The sequence below is a fragment of the Populus alba genome, chromosome 9 (genome assembly GCF_005239225.2).
Source record: "Populus alba chromosome 9, ASM523922v2, whole genome shotgun sequence".
NCBI lineage: Eukaryota > Viridiplantae > Streptophyta > Magnoliopsida > Malpighiales > Salicaceae > Populus > Populus alba.
Window position 1 is genome coordinate 3,588,536 of NC_133292.1, and position 16,556 is coordinate 3,605,091.

The 16,556-nt window shown below is 30.9% G+C and overlaps 2 protein-coding genes and 1 non-coding gene across 3 annotated transcripts; all 3 read left to right on the top strand.

Moving 5' to 3' along the window:
- Window positions 1-1,802: 1,802 nt before the first annotated feature.
- LOC118053803 (actin-depolymerizing factor 2-like) lies at window positions 1,803-4,189 on the top strand. The gene is made up of 3 exons (XM_035065179.2): window positions 1,803-1,962; window positions 3,354-3,619; window positions 3,729-4,189. The coding sequence occupies exons 1-3, from the start codon at window positions 1,960-1,962 to the stop codon at window positions 3,877-3,879; spliced, it is 420 nt and encodes a 139-aa protein (XP_034921070.1). The 5' UTR covers window positions 1,803-1,959; the 3' UTR covers window positions 3,880-4,189.
- Window positions 4,190-6,012: 1,823 nt separating this feature from the next.
- LOC118053812 (actin-depolymerizing factor 2-like) lies at window positions 6,013-7,694 on the top strand. Its single transcript, XM_035065192.2, has 3 exons — window positions 6,013-6,202; window positions 6,850-7,115; window positions 7,221-7,694. The coding sequence occupies exons 1-3, from the start codon at window positions 6,200-6,202 to the stop codon at window positions 7,369-7,371; spliced, it is 420 nt and encodes a 139-aa protein (XP_034921083.1). The 5' UTR covers window positions 6,013-6,199; the 3' UTR covers window positions 7,372-7,694.
- Window positions 7,695-10,255: 2,561 nt separating this feature from the next.
- On the top strand, window positions 10,256-10,327 carry TRNAC-GCA (transfer RNA cysteine (anticodon GCA)). Its single transcript has one exon. It is a non-coding gene; the product is annotated as a tRNA-Cys (tRNA).
- The last annotated feature ends 6,229 nt before the right edge of the window (window positions 10,328-16,556 follow it).

Here is a 16,556-nt window from a genome sequence, read left to right on the forward strand (position 1 = left end):
CTGCAGGGAAGCGGAAGGCAATATATCCAGTTCATGAATCAAGCCAAATCATTTAGGATTCTGCTAATCCTAGAAGGAGAAGCTGCTGGGCATTTCTAGTCTGAATCCATCCATTTGTTAAGACCCGCCACATCAGGTTTCTGGTAAAGGGAAATGGATAGAGTGTCTCCAATACACACCGTTCCAATTCTCATCCATTCTTTTACCTGTGATTTGTTTAACATGCAATATACCAGAACTGATGGCTTAGGGCAAGGCTTGCAGTGTTCAGAGTCCTTGCCAGCCTACTTTCTTCAGGCAAACAGCGTCCAAATAGGAGAGGGAACCACCACCAGCACTGCTCTTAGTAGCGTGCTGGTTTTCGAGTTTATCAGTCACACCAGGCATGGCAGTTGGTACACTACTGGGCATTTGAACTTTGAACACATCTGAAAGTGAACACAGGTCTCAAATTGCAGCACTCACTCCCCCCTTAGAGTACAATAACCAAGGAACTGCAGACTAGTTTCCTACAGGGTAACTAACCTGTAATAGTTAAATGCTGTCGCGAAATCATATAGTTTTTAGTTCTGGAAGATGATCAAGAACAAGTTTTTGTTATCTTGACATGCAGTAAAGTAGTTAAAAAGTAAAAGAACAAATGATGATTGGGTTTTCATGGCAGAAATGTTGCTTGAACAAGCCCGCTAATTCTAAACAAACACCAGCACTGCTCTAAGACTACGAACCAAACACATTAAATTCGCGCTCTGTAATGTATCAGACGCAACACACGCCCCTCCTCGTCACCCCTTATGTGCATAATGTACACAGATATTTCTGCCATCCAGCTACCGCAATAGACCGTGGAACAAAACATTAAACAAGCAGGATAATAGGTTATTAAACATGATAATTAAAGGGATCATGCCAGACCATCCATTTCTTTCAAACCCATCCTGGCTGCAGCTTCATAAGAGGACTGTACAAAGCCGTAGCCCTTGGATTCACCATAGACCCGATCAAATGTAATTTTCCCTGCTAAAAACATATATAGCAAGGCTATAAAATTTCCATAAAGATATAGAAAATTATAAGAATTTTTTTTATTAACATGGGTGTTCGGATCAACTTATGTGTACTTCGATTAATTTCACGAATCTTGAAATTAATAACCATGTAAATTTTCAATAATCCTGAAATTTATAAAATTTAAATTGATAATTTCTAAACAACAACTTCAAAATTTAATGAATTAAATTACACCTCTTAAAATTAAAATTACAACTACAACATTTTAAACAGCTTCGTTTGTGTCATATAAGAAAGCCCTGCATGCATCAACACGGAATAATTTGATAGATATTGGTAGCATAGGAAAATGCACGCAGAGATGAAGACGGAAAAAGAAAATTATATATATATTTTTAATTATCTATCTATCTATAATTATGTGTGTGTATATATATAAATAAAATTAATATATTTTATTGGTTTAATTTATAAATTATTTGAAAGGCTAAATTTACATGATAACTTTCTTTTCGTAAAATAGCATTTTTACGAAGACATCATGTGTATAATAATAATTGGATGTCGGTACGATGTCCTGTTGTCATGCATGAGCACAATCATGATCATAATTACGGGGTCTTTTAATAGGAGTTTTTAAAAATGTATTTTTTTTATTTTTATTTTTAGAATATATTAATATTAAAAATAAGTTTTAAAAAATATTATTTAACTATGTTTTAAAATAAATATATTTGAAAAACAACGCTACCGCTTACCTATTTTGAATTCTTATCGGGGAAAAAAAAAATAGTAGCACGCCACCCTCTTTTCTATTTAGCTCACAATTTGAGCAAACCCCAACTCTGTCCCCTCTCTTTCTCTCTCCCTCTATAAGTATCTCTCTATATTACCGGGTGCGATATTTATCTAACTCATTCGTAGACCACCTCCATTCCTCCTATAACCATGGTCAGTCTCTTCTTTCTCACTCTTTACTTTATTGCATCGAACAAGTTCTTGTTTTTGATCTATGATTTGCAACTACAGGCGATCAAATTAAATTTTATAGATCTGATTTTGCCTTACTTTTGATTCTCAGATCTTTCGACTTAATATCTTCTGGTTTGGAGACTTGATATTTTTTTTTAATGTCTGATCCATTGATCTTGATTTGTTTTTTTAATTTGATCTATATATGTCGGGTGCTATTTGCATCAAATTCCATCTTGTGTTTGCTTACCAACAAGGAATGAGGAATTATAGCCCGCTATTCTGCAAAATTCTTGTTAGCGTGGGAAATAGTACGTACATGGATTGGAAACCGGAAAAACCATTAACATGGCGAAAACAAGTTGGATTAGGGTATTGGGCTTATTCTGCTTTATATCTTAGTTTGGTTACAAGATCACGATTCAGACATGATACCATCTTTTATCTGGAACTCTTTTTTTTTTCTTCTTCTTAATGGAATCCTTGTCTGTACAATTGTAGTCTAAAATGGCTGATTTTGACCCCTTATTTTTTTTTAATCTTAATTTATTATTAACATTTTGCTAATATTGCTAGAGCTTCACTTAGCTATATACATCTGTCTCATTCTTATGTAAAATAATAATAAAAAAAATCTATTTGTCCCTTTGGCAAACGCCTCGGTTAAGTGTTTGTTTTTTATAACGTGGCTTTGTATCTTTACTTAGTCTTGTCAAACATCAACTAGTAGGTTACGAATTGCCACAAAATCCTATGTGCTGCAACTTCACCTCTTTTTTCTATTCTCTATTACTTAATAACAAACAGAGTTCAAGTGTCCAGCTTTCTTAGAAACCTAATGCCTTCAGTGATTTTATCCTTATCGTCTGAATGCCTTCTACTTTGCCTTATCGGATAGGATGTTTGTTCCAGTCAATTACGTGAGTGGAATGGCTGTGAGAAGATGCATGGTCCATTACTGAATCCGTAATGTGTTGGTAGGGAGAAAATGTGAGCTTTTTAATAAAGGTCGATCCAGGTTGTTCATAAATTTTAAAAATCCTGGTCAATGTGGTGCTGTTATCTTTCAATCTTCTTGAATGTTCAAGACTTCCAGTCTGCAACTTCTTTCTTTCTATTCTCTTAAAAACTTTGATGACCGATGTCACAACTTTGGATATTATGTGTAGCAATTTGTGATCCATTGTGCATTAATCAATACCATAAATGTAGAAGCTCTGCTGTTTATGTTGTTTCTCCACCCCTAAGGCTTAACATGTTAATAAAGTATGGATCAATCAAATAATAAGAGAGGTTCTTGTTAAAACATGTCATGAGTGGTTTCATTGCTTCTCCGTCTTACCATATATTATATCTCTTTCAATGTACAGGCCAATGCAGCATCTGGTATGGCAGTGCATGATGACTGCAAGCTGAAGTTTTTGGAGCTCAAGGCTAAAAGAACTTACCGCTTCATAGTTTACAAGATCGAGGAAGAGCAAAAGCAGGTTATTGTGGAAAAGCTTGGCGAGCCTGCCCAAAGCTATGAAGATTTTACTGCAAGCCTCCCTGCTGATGAGTGTCGCTATGCTGTTTATGATTTTGATTTTGTGACTGAAGAGAATGTCCAAAAGAGCAGAATCTTCTTCATTGCATGGTAGTGAAATCTAACATTGTTTATATGCACACACACACACATGTGCGTTTATTGTTTTTGGGCTCTCACTTTTAACTGACGCTCATAATTTTCTGTGTGGCTTACAAAGGTGTCCCGACACATCAAGGGTGAGAAGCAAGATGATTTATGCTAGTTCTAAGGACAGGTTCAAGAGAGAACTAGATGGTATTCAGGTAGAGTTGCAGGCAACTGATCCAACTGAAATGGGTCTCGATGTCATTAGAAGCCGTGCCAACTAAATACTAGTCTCCCATTTTCCCGGTGGAGGGTTCTATGCACTCTACGTATAAGCGGGATGTTCATAGCTTGTGGCGGTGAGCCTGACTGGATTATGATACTGGTTTGTTTGTTTGAGTTTTATCTTATAGTCCTCTTCTGGAACCAAACCAGTGTTTTTGATTATGCTTTTATGATCGATCTTGTAATGAACCTCTGCGATGTGTTTCTTTATAGCTGTGCTTACAATCTCTGGTGTATCATCATCTGATGGTAGATAAAACCTGGATTTGTTCTATACATTTCGAAAATGGATGCTTTGACACTTTCTCATGTTTGCATCAGAAGTCCTGCTTTTCTTTAATCCTAGCCAATTGTTCTATTTTATTTAGTCATTTTGAAAGTTCTAAGTTTTATATATACCAAATTTCTGTCCCTTTTAAATTTATAATACAAGAATTAGCAATATAGAAGTAGAAAAGGAATAACCTACTAGAATCAAAACTCTCTCTCTCTCTCTCTCTTTTAAAAAATAAACCTTGATCCCTCTATAGCTGATCTTAAAAATGCACTCCCTATATCATCAATCTTGTGCATTAAAAGAAATTTAATAAGTGTTTCTAGATACTGGTTCAAAGTCAACATCAATTAATGAATAATTTGTGTGTTTTAACATTGTGGTTTTTCTGCAAAAATAGTCAACAATGATAATGAAATGGAGGGAGTAATTATTTCTGAAAAATTATTATAAAATGAAGAGTAAACGAGAGTTTTTTAAAAATTAACATCCACCGTAAAATATAATATTAACTGGAAATCAATTTATTAATCAAAGTAGCTCTGCAATGAACTAGCATCTCTTTCCCTAGCATTACCTCGACCTAGGCCTGTTTCTATGCAGTCTCTGAAATTGTTTGTGTTAAGCATATGGGTTATAGATTCATGAAATTTAATTAATGATTTAAGGAAGTTTGCCTATTCTTTAATTTTCTACATTAAGACTTGGGTCAACATTTAAAAAAATTATTAAATTGATTATATATAAACTGATTTGGAAATACTCTTAACGTCTAAATTTTTTTTTCTTTTTTATATATTTTTTGCAATATCCAAAGTTCACATTAAAAAGAAAAAGTATGGAAGAAAGTTTGATGTCCCGGCCCAACCATAATGAGAGCTCTGTTCTTAGAAGACCTCCGGGTCAGACCGAAAGCAACATAACTTGATTGATATTTTCATAATTAGTAATTATTTTTTGAAATATTTTTTATTTAAAAATATATTAAAATAATATATTTTTTAATTTTTTAAAATTTATTTTTAATATTAGTATATCAAAATAATTTAAAAAAAACTAAAAAAAAAATTTAATTTGAAGTGAAGAAAAACAAATAAACTTTTTTAAAAAATACTTTTTAAACATAAAAATAAATAAGATTATAATTAAAAAGGTAGACAAAGTTTCGTAAAGCTGGCTATATAATTTTTTTTTATATTTAATTTTTGTTTGATAAGTTATATTAGAAATAAATTTTAAAAAATTTTAAAAATATTATTTTAATATATTTTTTTAAAAAAATTATTTTAAAAAAATTATTATCTCAATATTAAATATTAGTTATTTTTAAAAAAAAAAATAACAAGTGTTTGATTATCATTGGATATGCATACTTTATCCTTGTTGTGGCGCTGGAACATCATCATGTTATCGATTTACTTGCATCAGAAGAATATAAATTAATGGAGCCACAGAAATATCCCAAAGTTATTACTTAATTATAGCTTAGTCCCTTAATATTATCAACAATGATTGATCGATCCTCATCTTTTCATAGATTTTAGATTTCATCCTTATATTCTCAATCTAATTATATACCGATCAAATAACTATCGTATTATTTCTGAATTCTGATGCTTATATAAATTAATTAGTTCTAGTATGGGGACTAAAAGTTATATTAACTCCCAAAGTTATTAGTAAGACGTAAAATGAGTAAATTATAATTTGTTTCTAAAACAAATAATTTAATTTGTCTAGTATAGGGAGTAGTTAATTATTTGTAAGAGTATAGGAACTACATTGTTTATGTATTAAAAATATAAGAACCAAATTATAATTTAATAAACTTTTAAATTCTCAATTCCATTAACTGAGAAATAAAGAAAAAGATACCAGCAGGAGGGAGAGAGACATAGGGGAGAACCTCCATTATCTCTCAAAAAGTAAAAGCCTGTGTTGAATCGAAGAAAGCAAAACCCTATAAACTGTGTCTCTGTCTCTGTGAATCTGGTGTTTTCCTTGCCTTGCTATTTTTGCCTCCGATCCCTATAAGAAGGAAAATCATGGTGAGTGTATTTTTTTAGTACTTCACATGTTTTGATCTCTATCATTCTTTGTCTGTTTTTAAGTGACGACCGACGACCGATGATGCTTTAGATCTGAGATTTTATCTCTAATTTCTTTTGTCGTTGTGCTTCCACTACTACTACATGGTTAAAAATGATAGATCTTATGCATCTTCGTACTAGCTGATGCTCTTAATTTTGACCCATCGTGTCTCGTGTATTTTCTGTAAGTAAACGTGATGTTGAATTCATAAATAAACAGTTGTTGATTTTTGTCTCATCTTGATTTTAAATTGTTTTTTTTTGGCTGTGAGATGTGAGGATTAGGGTATGGTTCGGTTCATTACTAATGTACTAAAACTCCAAAATTTGAAATCTTTTTGCAATCAATGTGGTCCCTTTATCAGTTTTTGCAAGATTTGATAGACTAATGTCATAACTTTGAATATTATTAAGTCTTGGTACATTAATTAATTAATTAGTTCTGTAAATTTAGAAGTTTGTGTGGTATCGATCTCGCCTACTGTGTTAATAAAGAAAGAATCAAAGAGATGATAATAGAGGGTCTTTGCTTTTTAGGAATGTTCAGGAATCGCTCGCCTGAGTGAGCATCTCACCGTGTGTTGTGTATCTCTCTCTGTGTACAGGCCAACGCAGCATCTGGTATGGCAGTGCATGATGACTGCAAGCTGAAATTTTTGGAGCTGAAGGCTAAAAGAACTTACCGCTTCATAGTTTATAAGATTGAGGAAAAGCAAAAGCAGGTTATTGTGGAAAAGCTTGGTGAGCCCGCCCAAAGTTATGAAGATTTTACCGCAAGCCTCCCTGCTGATGAGTGTCGCTTTGCTGTTTATGATTTTGATTTTGTGACTGCAGAGAATGTCCAGAAGAGCAGAATTTTCTTCATTGCATGGTAATGAAATCTAACATTATTTATATTTGTGTGCGCTTGTGCTTTTATTGTTTTTGGGCTCTCACTTTTAACTGACGCTCATAATTTTCTTTGTGGTTTACAAAGGTCTCCCGACACATCAAAGGTGAGAAGCAAGATGATTTATGCTAGTTCTAAGGACAGGTTCAAGAGAGAACTAGATGGTATTCAGTTAGAGTTGCAGGCAACTGATCCAACTGAAATGGGTCTCGATGTCATTAGAAGCCGTGCCAGCTAAATACAAGTCTCCCAATTTCGCGGTGGAGTTTGATGCACTCTACATCTGAGCGAAATGCTTCTGGCTTGTGGCAATGAACCCGACTGAATTATGAGATTGGTTTGTTTGTTTGAGTTTTACCCTTCAGTCCTCTTCTAGAACCGATCTGGTGATTCTGGTTCTATTTCTATGATCCGTCATGTAATGAACTTATGGGATGTGTGTTTCCTTATAGCTATGTTTGCAATCTATGGTGTATCATCATATGATGGTAGAGAAACCAGGATTTGTTTCTACAACTCTGCAAATGGATGTTTGACTCGTTCTTAGATTTGTTCTTACAACCCTGTTCGATTTCCAGTCTTGGCATTGTCATTGAAGTGTTGGTGTGGATAGTTCATTTTATACAAGAATAATTGCTGGAGCGTTGGTTCTTTTCTCCTGGTGGCGGCATCAGCATCCTGTTAAGTTTAAACTTTCAAGTATTCTAGCATCGCTGTTGTTGTTTGTACTGGAAACACTGGTTGACGGCTGAATCATATCAGCATCCTCTTTCTCACCTTCTAAAGAGGAAGATTCTGAGAAAATATACTTCCATGAAAAATTATCTGCTACCTCTATCTATTCTACTTGGTGACGGCTCCCCAGGTGAGAAATTTCAAATTTCTATCCCTTGGTTTCATACACCAACAACAAATGAAAAAACGCCATTCGGAAATGAATTTAATTATCAATTTTTCAGACCAGTGTTATGATTGAAGGTCTTGAGAAACAGTAGATTAAAAATGGAAAATAACGCTTATAAAAATCTTTCAAGCAGAGAATGTTGCTAGCCCATTTCTCATATCTCAATATCGATTCTCTGCAACATGATTGCTGAAAAATTCAAACAAAAAACAAATCAAAGTGGCACATTAATTGATCGCAAAAACATGGAAATGATTGGAACTAAATAATTTCAAGAAAATAAAAGCTAGCACCGAGAATCATTGGTAGTTACAACAGGCCTGAGTAGTGGGCTACTAGAACTTATCAACCAATTTTAGTGAAAAAAACTAGATGGGTGTCCCGTCTTTGCTGCAACCGAGTTGATTTTTTTTTTTTTTTGTAATCTAAAAATTAATGTTAAAACATTATTAATGTATTTTAAAGCAAGCAAAAAAATAATAATATATAACTAAGTTAAAGACATCAATATTAAAAAATGAAAATAAATTGAAAAAAAGAAAAGCTTGATCCAATCAAAGTTGGCATGAAAAACTTGTAATAAAAAATAAAAATAAAAATAAAAAGAAATAAGGAGCAAATTTGACATTAAAAAAAATAATAATAATAAAATAATGTAAAAACTCAATCCAATTCGAGCTAGCATGACAAATATGTGTCCGGACTACAAGGCTAGAATATCATTATAGAAAGCAAAAAAAGAAAAGAAGTTTAATATTTAATAAACTCAATGTTAAATGATAAAATTAAAAAATAAAATACATAAAAAAGTTTGATATTAATTCGAGTTAAAATTTCATATCGGTGACCATGGTCATAAGACCCGGATCGCTATAAAAATAAATAAGGATGCTCAATTCTAAACAAATTAAGTATTTAAGGATAAAATTGCAAAAATAAAATCAATTTCAAGAAAGGAACAAAATAAAAAATAGCAATTAAAAAAATGAAAGTCAAATCTCATATAAAAATCAAATGATTAGGATGAAGTTGAAAACATATATTTTTTTAAAATAACAATAAAAATAATAGGAACTAAATTTGATATAAATACTAAATAGAATAAAATTTTAAGGAATGAAATTGAAAAATAAAGATCCAAAATAAATAAAGAGTAATAAAAAGAATGAAGGTCATAATTAAAATAAAAAGAAAATGGAGGACTATTCTTAATTGTGGTTGGATTGACATGTTTTACAAGGGGAAGAGGGAGAAAAAATTCTAACCGTTGCCTAACTACCTTGATATAAATTACACGTGCCACCCTAGTAAATGAACCTCAATGTTATCCTTTAGAAGAGATGATGGCCAGCCTAACAGTTAAGGAAGAGAAAGTCAAATTTGCCCTTGCCCTAACAATTAAGTAAATTCAATTTTTAAGGGTACGTTGACATTACGTTGTGTAAATAAAAAGTTAAAAGACTTCTTTACTCCAATTTAATTTTATAATAGTAAATATGTCCCGTATTAATACCATATTACCCTTGAAAGGATATTAAAACTTAAATGGTTAAGGATAAAATGATAATTTTACTGTGAAAATCCAAAGTGAAATTTAAGTGTGCGCACACTAAAAAACAACATTCTTTTAGCTTTTGTTTTAATGGCAAGGCTTATTTCAGCTTCATGTTGGTTACCATATAATTAAAATTAAAATTATAAGAAAAAACTAAGCCTACCCAATCTTTTACTGTGGAGCAAAACAAAAAGGGTTGTGAATTACGACAATACATAAACGATTTTTCCCTTCATAATTATAAGGAAAATGTGAGTTTTTAAAGTTAAAATGGTTGTTTCACAAGGTTAAATTGACATTACACTATTGACGCTACTTTTTTATCAAAACCACACTTTAGATGTGTGTAAAAATTGTAGCAGTGATGATGATTTAAAGTATTTTTTATTTAGAAATATATTAAAATATATATATTTTTTATTTTTTAAAAATATTTTTAATATTAGTATATTAAAAAAATTTTAAAATATAAAAAAGTATCCAAAATTTTAAAAAATACAATTTAGACTGGTTCCCAAAAGGAGCATTCTAGTCGCTTCTTTATGCTCTCTTCCATTTTCCTTTAGCGTAAACGACGTCACACTCGCAGGAGTCTTTGATTGTTGACGTCGTAATAAAATATATCTGTATATATTTTATACTTATCTCAAACGATAAGCACAGGGGTCCATAGCTCAGTGGTAGAGCAATTGACTGCAGATCAATAGGTCACCGGTTCGAACCCGGTTGGGCCCTTTTTATGTATTTATTTTATTATAAATTATGGTGACACCCTTTCTTGAAAACAGTATAATATCTCATGCCTTACTATGCACCGAATTTATTTAAATATAATTGATGTAATTGTGACACCCTTTCTCATCCCTTACTATGCACCGAATTTATTTAGATATAATTGATGTAAACAAAAAGTAATTTTACCTAATCGCTCAGAATTGTTTCAGCAGTAAGTTGATATTTAAATATAGAATAATGTTTAATTACTATTTTGGAAGGGATGAGAGGAAAATATGATAGAAAATGAGATGAAGATGGAATTGTATTTGATGGTAATGATGTATAAAATAAAATGATTATTTTTTTATCATGTTTGATTATGGTGGATAAAACAAAATATAAATAAATATTTTAACCTTAATGTAATTTATTTTATCATAATGTTAGAAATTTAAAATAGCTGTTAAATTTACCATTTTTTTAATCCATTAAATATATTTATTGGCTTAACAATTATATTTTTTAATGATAGTTTAGCTATGATTTCTTTGTTTGAAATATGTGCAAAGATTGATTTGGATACATAAAAGTTGTCGTTATAGTGAAACACTATGATCAAGTTAAGGTTTCTGAATATAATAGGAGGCTGTAACAATAGATATCAACTCTCCTCCTGTATTTATAAATGTAGAGTTGAATATAATAGCAAGCATAGTATACAATACACATGATTATGATTCTATACAGTATACACGGTAAGTTTATGTATAAATAAGCGGGGGTGGAATTAATGAGAGGCAAGCAGAGGCCGAGCCCTTGCAAAACATTTCAATTTTTTTATTACTTAGTGATTAAGTGTGGGAAGGTGGAATATTTTTTATTTTAAATAGATGGGCCCTTCTAATAATAAATTACTATTTCCTTGTATACAAGAATTAAACATACATTTGCTTTCTTTTACTTTAAAACTCTTTGTTTTATGCTCTCCACGTGGAAAGAAAAAAACACAAACAACCTTTTCAATTCAATTACTTTTGTCGTCTTCTCTTTTCAGAGCCCTAACACAAAAGGTAAAAAATAAAAATAAAAATACAAATGATAAAGTGAAAAGGCTAAAACAAATCCATTAATTAATTTATCTTTCATTAAAAATAAGATAATTGGTGATCCAAATTTAAAATCTATTTTTATTTTGTTTGGGATGTTTGTTAAGAATTTAATGAGGCTTTTTTATAATTCTATCTTTTTTGCCTTCCCTCCCTAGATTTTCTAGTTTTACCATTTTTTTTTGAATTCCTGTTATAATGAATGTTTTTTTTTGAATTAATTAGATATATTTTATGGATTTATTTCGATTATGCTTGGATTTTTTATGTTTTGTTTTTAAAGAGCCACCAAAATTATCAATTTTTTTCCTTACATGTACCTTACTACTATCACCAGGTCCAATAGACAATTAGACACAATCTTCCTAGCTAGATTGAGTTGTTTGAAAAGTATATACCCAACTTTGATTCAGTGTAAGGTTTTTTTTTTTTTTCTTTAGGAACCAATAATCCCATTTTTTTATGTTAGATTTGCTTTTATATATCGGTTTTTTTTTTAATATGTTAATTTTGCTTTTTATATGTCAGTGTGGTTTACATATAAAAATTTATTCTTGATTTTGATTATTGCTTCAATACATCGTCATTTGCCTTCATTTTTAAAATAGGAAACAATAAAAATTTATGATGTTTTGATTTTAGGTTGAACCATGAACAAAATAAGAAGAATTGATTTTTTTTTTTTTAGAAAAAAAAAGGAAAAATATTGATAACTCATCGACTAATAAACCAACTCTAAAGTGTAATGTTGAAGTTATGGTTGAGTAGCCCCAATGTGCTTCAGTTTACGAAGAACTTGTATTGATTAGTGAGCAACCTCTTACTATAATCAATATTGCTAATTTAATTTGAGATCTAAGCAATCGTCCTCAAACTTAAAAATACTTGATTAATCAACCAGATAAAATTTGAAGGGCATACATTAATTTAGGGCCATATCAACCTTTGATGTCTGAATATTCTCTGACTGATAAAAAAGCATCCTCGTCGATTTTAGTCTCATTGGTTCAAAAGTTATCCATGGCTTGAATATTCAGAGAAAAACACTATATTTTGTTTTCATTTCTATCTATTTCTAAGTAAGCTATCTGAAAAGCCAAGATCAAACACATTTACTGTTAAAGGATTCATTTGTTGGAAGAAAGTTAATGATGAGGAATAATGTATTTTTTTGAATCATATGAGAAAATATTCAAATTCAGCTCACAGATTTGCTACTAGGTGCTTGAAAAATTTAAAAGATTAGTCATGTCATATTGAGAAGGTAGTTAAGAGGCAAACTACTCAAGAAATTCTAAGTAATCAATTGCGTATTAAAGCTTTAATAAATATTGTTCGTTGGCTCACATTTCATGCATATGTTTTTAGAAGGCATGGTGAACATCTAGAATAAAAAACACCAAAGTAATTTCTTGAAATGGTGGAACTTTTAGCATCATATAATTGACACGACCAAAAGCTTGATGTCTTCTCCCAAGTGCAGGAGTGTCGAAGTAATAAATAACCCGGCAAGACCGGGGTCGAACCACAGAGAGGTTAATTGTATAAATTATAAATAACAACGCAACAATAACAATAATAATAACAATAGTAGTACTAGTACTAGTAATAATAATAATAATACTCAGTACGTGGCGTTGTTATACCTGAGAATGATCTAAAAGATCGGATCACAGGTTTCCAGCCTATATACTAAGTTTATGAACAGATAATAATAATAATAATAAAAACAAAAACAATAATAAAGAAGAGAAGGAAGAAATTAATAAGAACTTTGAGTTGAAAGATTAATGTAAGGATTAAACAACGATAAAAATAAATGTCAAGGTTAGAGGATCCACTAATGGTACTTCAAACAAGTATAGTATAAACTCTTATTACTCAATTGGAAACCACACATAAAGGAGGTTCCAATCAGATTATAAATTGTTAACATGATTACATTAGTTATCTTATTTGAATAAAGCTAATACTTGTAAATGTTGGCAGGCATTCATGATTATAACTTATGTTAACAACAAATCAAGTTCCTTTCATAGCTCAGGTGTCGGTTATACCATACAGTATGGGCTATGAAAGTATCAAGTATTTGTTGTACCAAGTGTTATACAACATAAATCTAGATTAACCATTTAACAAGTAAAGTATTAAAAGTGAACAAGATAACAAATATAAAACATGTTAGTATCCAACGTTAAGGTCTATGTTAAGTTTATATTATACTTATTCTTACACCATTAGTGTACCATTTTCACCTTGACATAATTAACTTAGCTAAACATAATGAAAGAAAGAAACATAGATGAACAAGATAAGAACATAAATGAGAAAGAAGTTAACTAAGTAAAGGAAAGGAAATGAAGTGCATAAACTTGATATTAATGAAAGCAAAACATAAGCAATACAAAGAGAGAAAGCAAGAGCATGATCTTGATCTGGAAACCAAGATGCCTCAATACATGGTAAGTGCCTTCTTTTATAGGCCAAAATTTGGAACTATTGATTTGTTAATTAATTGATGAGTGGGTGGCCACATCTTGACTTGGTGGCAATCCTTATCTTCTTGTCTGAACAAGACGTCATTGCTAACATCATAATTTGCCCAGAATCCTCAGGAATATTATAGGAAATTGTCGCAGCTTTCCAACAAAAAAAGATGAGGTCATTTGGACTTCTAGAACTCAAGATATGGGCTGAACACTAAATAGTGTCTGGGCTGCAGGACAGCTTCAGACTTCTTCGTTGTTCCTTCAGTTTGGACTTCAAAACGGCCTTTTTAAATCTTGGGCTCCCATGAAAGTTGTAGGCCTTTGTCTTACCTTTCCATCCATATAAAATGGACCTAAATCCGAGATCTAAAGCTTCAAATATGATCCAATTACCGAGTAATGTTTCGGTTTGGACTGCACCGGTATCTCTTTTCTAAGTTTGGCCATCTCTTTATCCTTTCACTTTCAATATTTAAACTCATCAATCAATCCTTTTATTTATGTGATAGGCCTGCATTTAATATGAGCATTTACCATAAATTAAGGTATCTTATAGTATCAAACTTGTTATTATAAAACATGCTTTAGTTAAAGAGTTATTGATACTTCAAGTGCAAAATGATGATATAAAACCTTGATAAACATGTACTTTTAAGTACTAATCAATAATAAACAAGTAGGTGCTTTTGTTTTGGGTAATGCTCCACAAAATACTGAATACACCTCACATCAAATTCAAAAGGAAATTTTACATGTCTTTGCCATAAATGTTCAGTCTTCAATTTATCATGAGATTGGTGATGCAAGATTTTGTCTAATTGTTGATGAAGCTCGAGATGAATCCAGAAAAGAGCAAATAGCCCTTGTTATTAAGTTTGTTGATAGAAGTGGATTTATATGAGAATAATTTTTAGATATAGTTCATGTCAAAGATACAACTACTTTAACTTTTAAGGAAGATATTTTCTTTGTTTTATCTCATCACAATCTTGATGTTTAAAATATTAGGGGTCAAGGGTATGATGGTGCTAGTAATATGTGTGGATAGTGGAATGGTTTGCAAGCTTTATTTATTAATGATTGCCCTTATGCATATTATGTATATTGCTTAGCTCATTAATTATAATTGACTCTTATTGCTGCAACCAGAGAAGTATCTAATGTTAACACTTTCTTTCAGAATTTGATTTTTATTGTTAACATTGCTTGTGCTTCTTGCAAGCATAATGATGAATTACGGGCTTTTCAAGTAGCTAAAATTGAACATTTAGTCAATATCGGTGAGATTGAAACGGGTAAAAGAGTCAATCAAGTAAGTGGTTTGCAACAACCTGGAGATAGTAGATGGAGTCTGCACTTTAAATCAATTTGCAGTTTGATAAAATATTTGGGGCAATTTGCTTGGTTCTTGAAAACACTGCTTTAGATAGATCTACTTATTCTCTACGTGGTAATGTGGTTTTTTCATTTAAGTTACTAATGTCATTTGATTTTGCATTCATCTTACATGTAATGAAGAATGTTATGAGAATTATTGATGTGCTTTACCAAGCATTGCAACAAAAATTTCAAGACATTTTAAATGTTATGTATTTAGTGACTACCACAAAGACTTTAATTTAGAAGTTAAGAGATGATGGTTGAGAAACTCTTTTAGAAGAAGTGACATCATTTTGTAAGCATCAAGACATTGAAGTTCTTGATATGAATGCTTGTTTTGTCTAATGTGGGATGATCTTATTGTAAAAAAAATCAATAACAATTGAGCATCACTACCGAGTTGATATATTTACAGCTATCATTAATCAATAATTGCAAGAGCTAAATAATAGATTCGATGAGCAGATGATCGAGCTTCTTAAGTTGAGCATAAATTTAGATCTTAAAAATAGTTATAAATTATTAAGTGTTGAAGATATATGCTTACTTGTTGACAAGTTCTATTCTGAAGATTTTTCTGACAAAGATAAAATTCATTTGAGATTTTAGTTGCAGCATTATGAGCTTGATGTATCCAATCATCCAAAGTTAAAGAATATGTCATTGGGTGCTGATTCATGTCAGGGTTGGTTGAAACAGAAAAATCAATAATTTATTCACTTAGTGACATGCTGATTCAATTTATTTTGACTCTTTCTATTTCAACAACAACCACTAAATGAATTTTTTCAGTGATGAAAATTATTAAAACAAGACTTTGTAATTGGATGGCAAATGCTTTTCTTGAATACTATTTGATTATTTATATATAAAAAAAATTGTTGAAAGATTCACAATTGATATGATAATTGATCATTTCTATTTTATAAAATAACGACAATCATAATTAAAATAAATATGTAAGAATCATTCTTTATTATTTTTTACTTTATTTCAAAGTTTATCAAACATAAATAATGCTTCATTTTAGTTAATATTTCTTATATACTTTGAATGTTTATATTTAATAAATACAAGAACAAATAAAATTAAAATAATAAATATATTATAAAGATAAAATTAACTTCATGCCATTTAGCCGTCCCTCACAAATCATCTGAGCTCCACTCCTGCATACAAGGTAAACCGTGAAATTCCTTATCGAGAATTTACGCGTAAGGTTTTGGATATACACGGAGCACAAAATCTTCCAAACATAAAATATATTAGCAT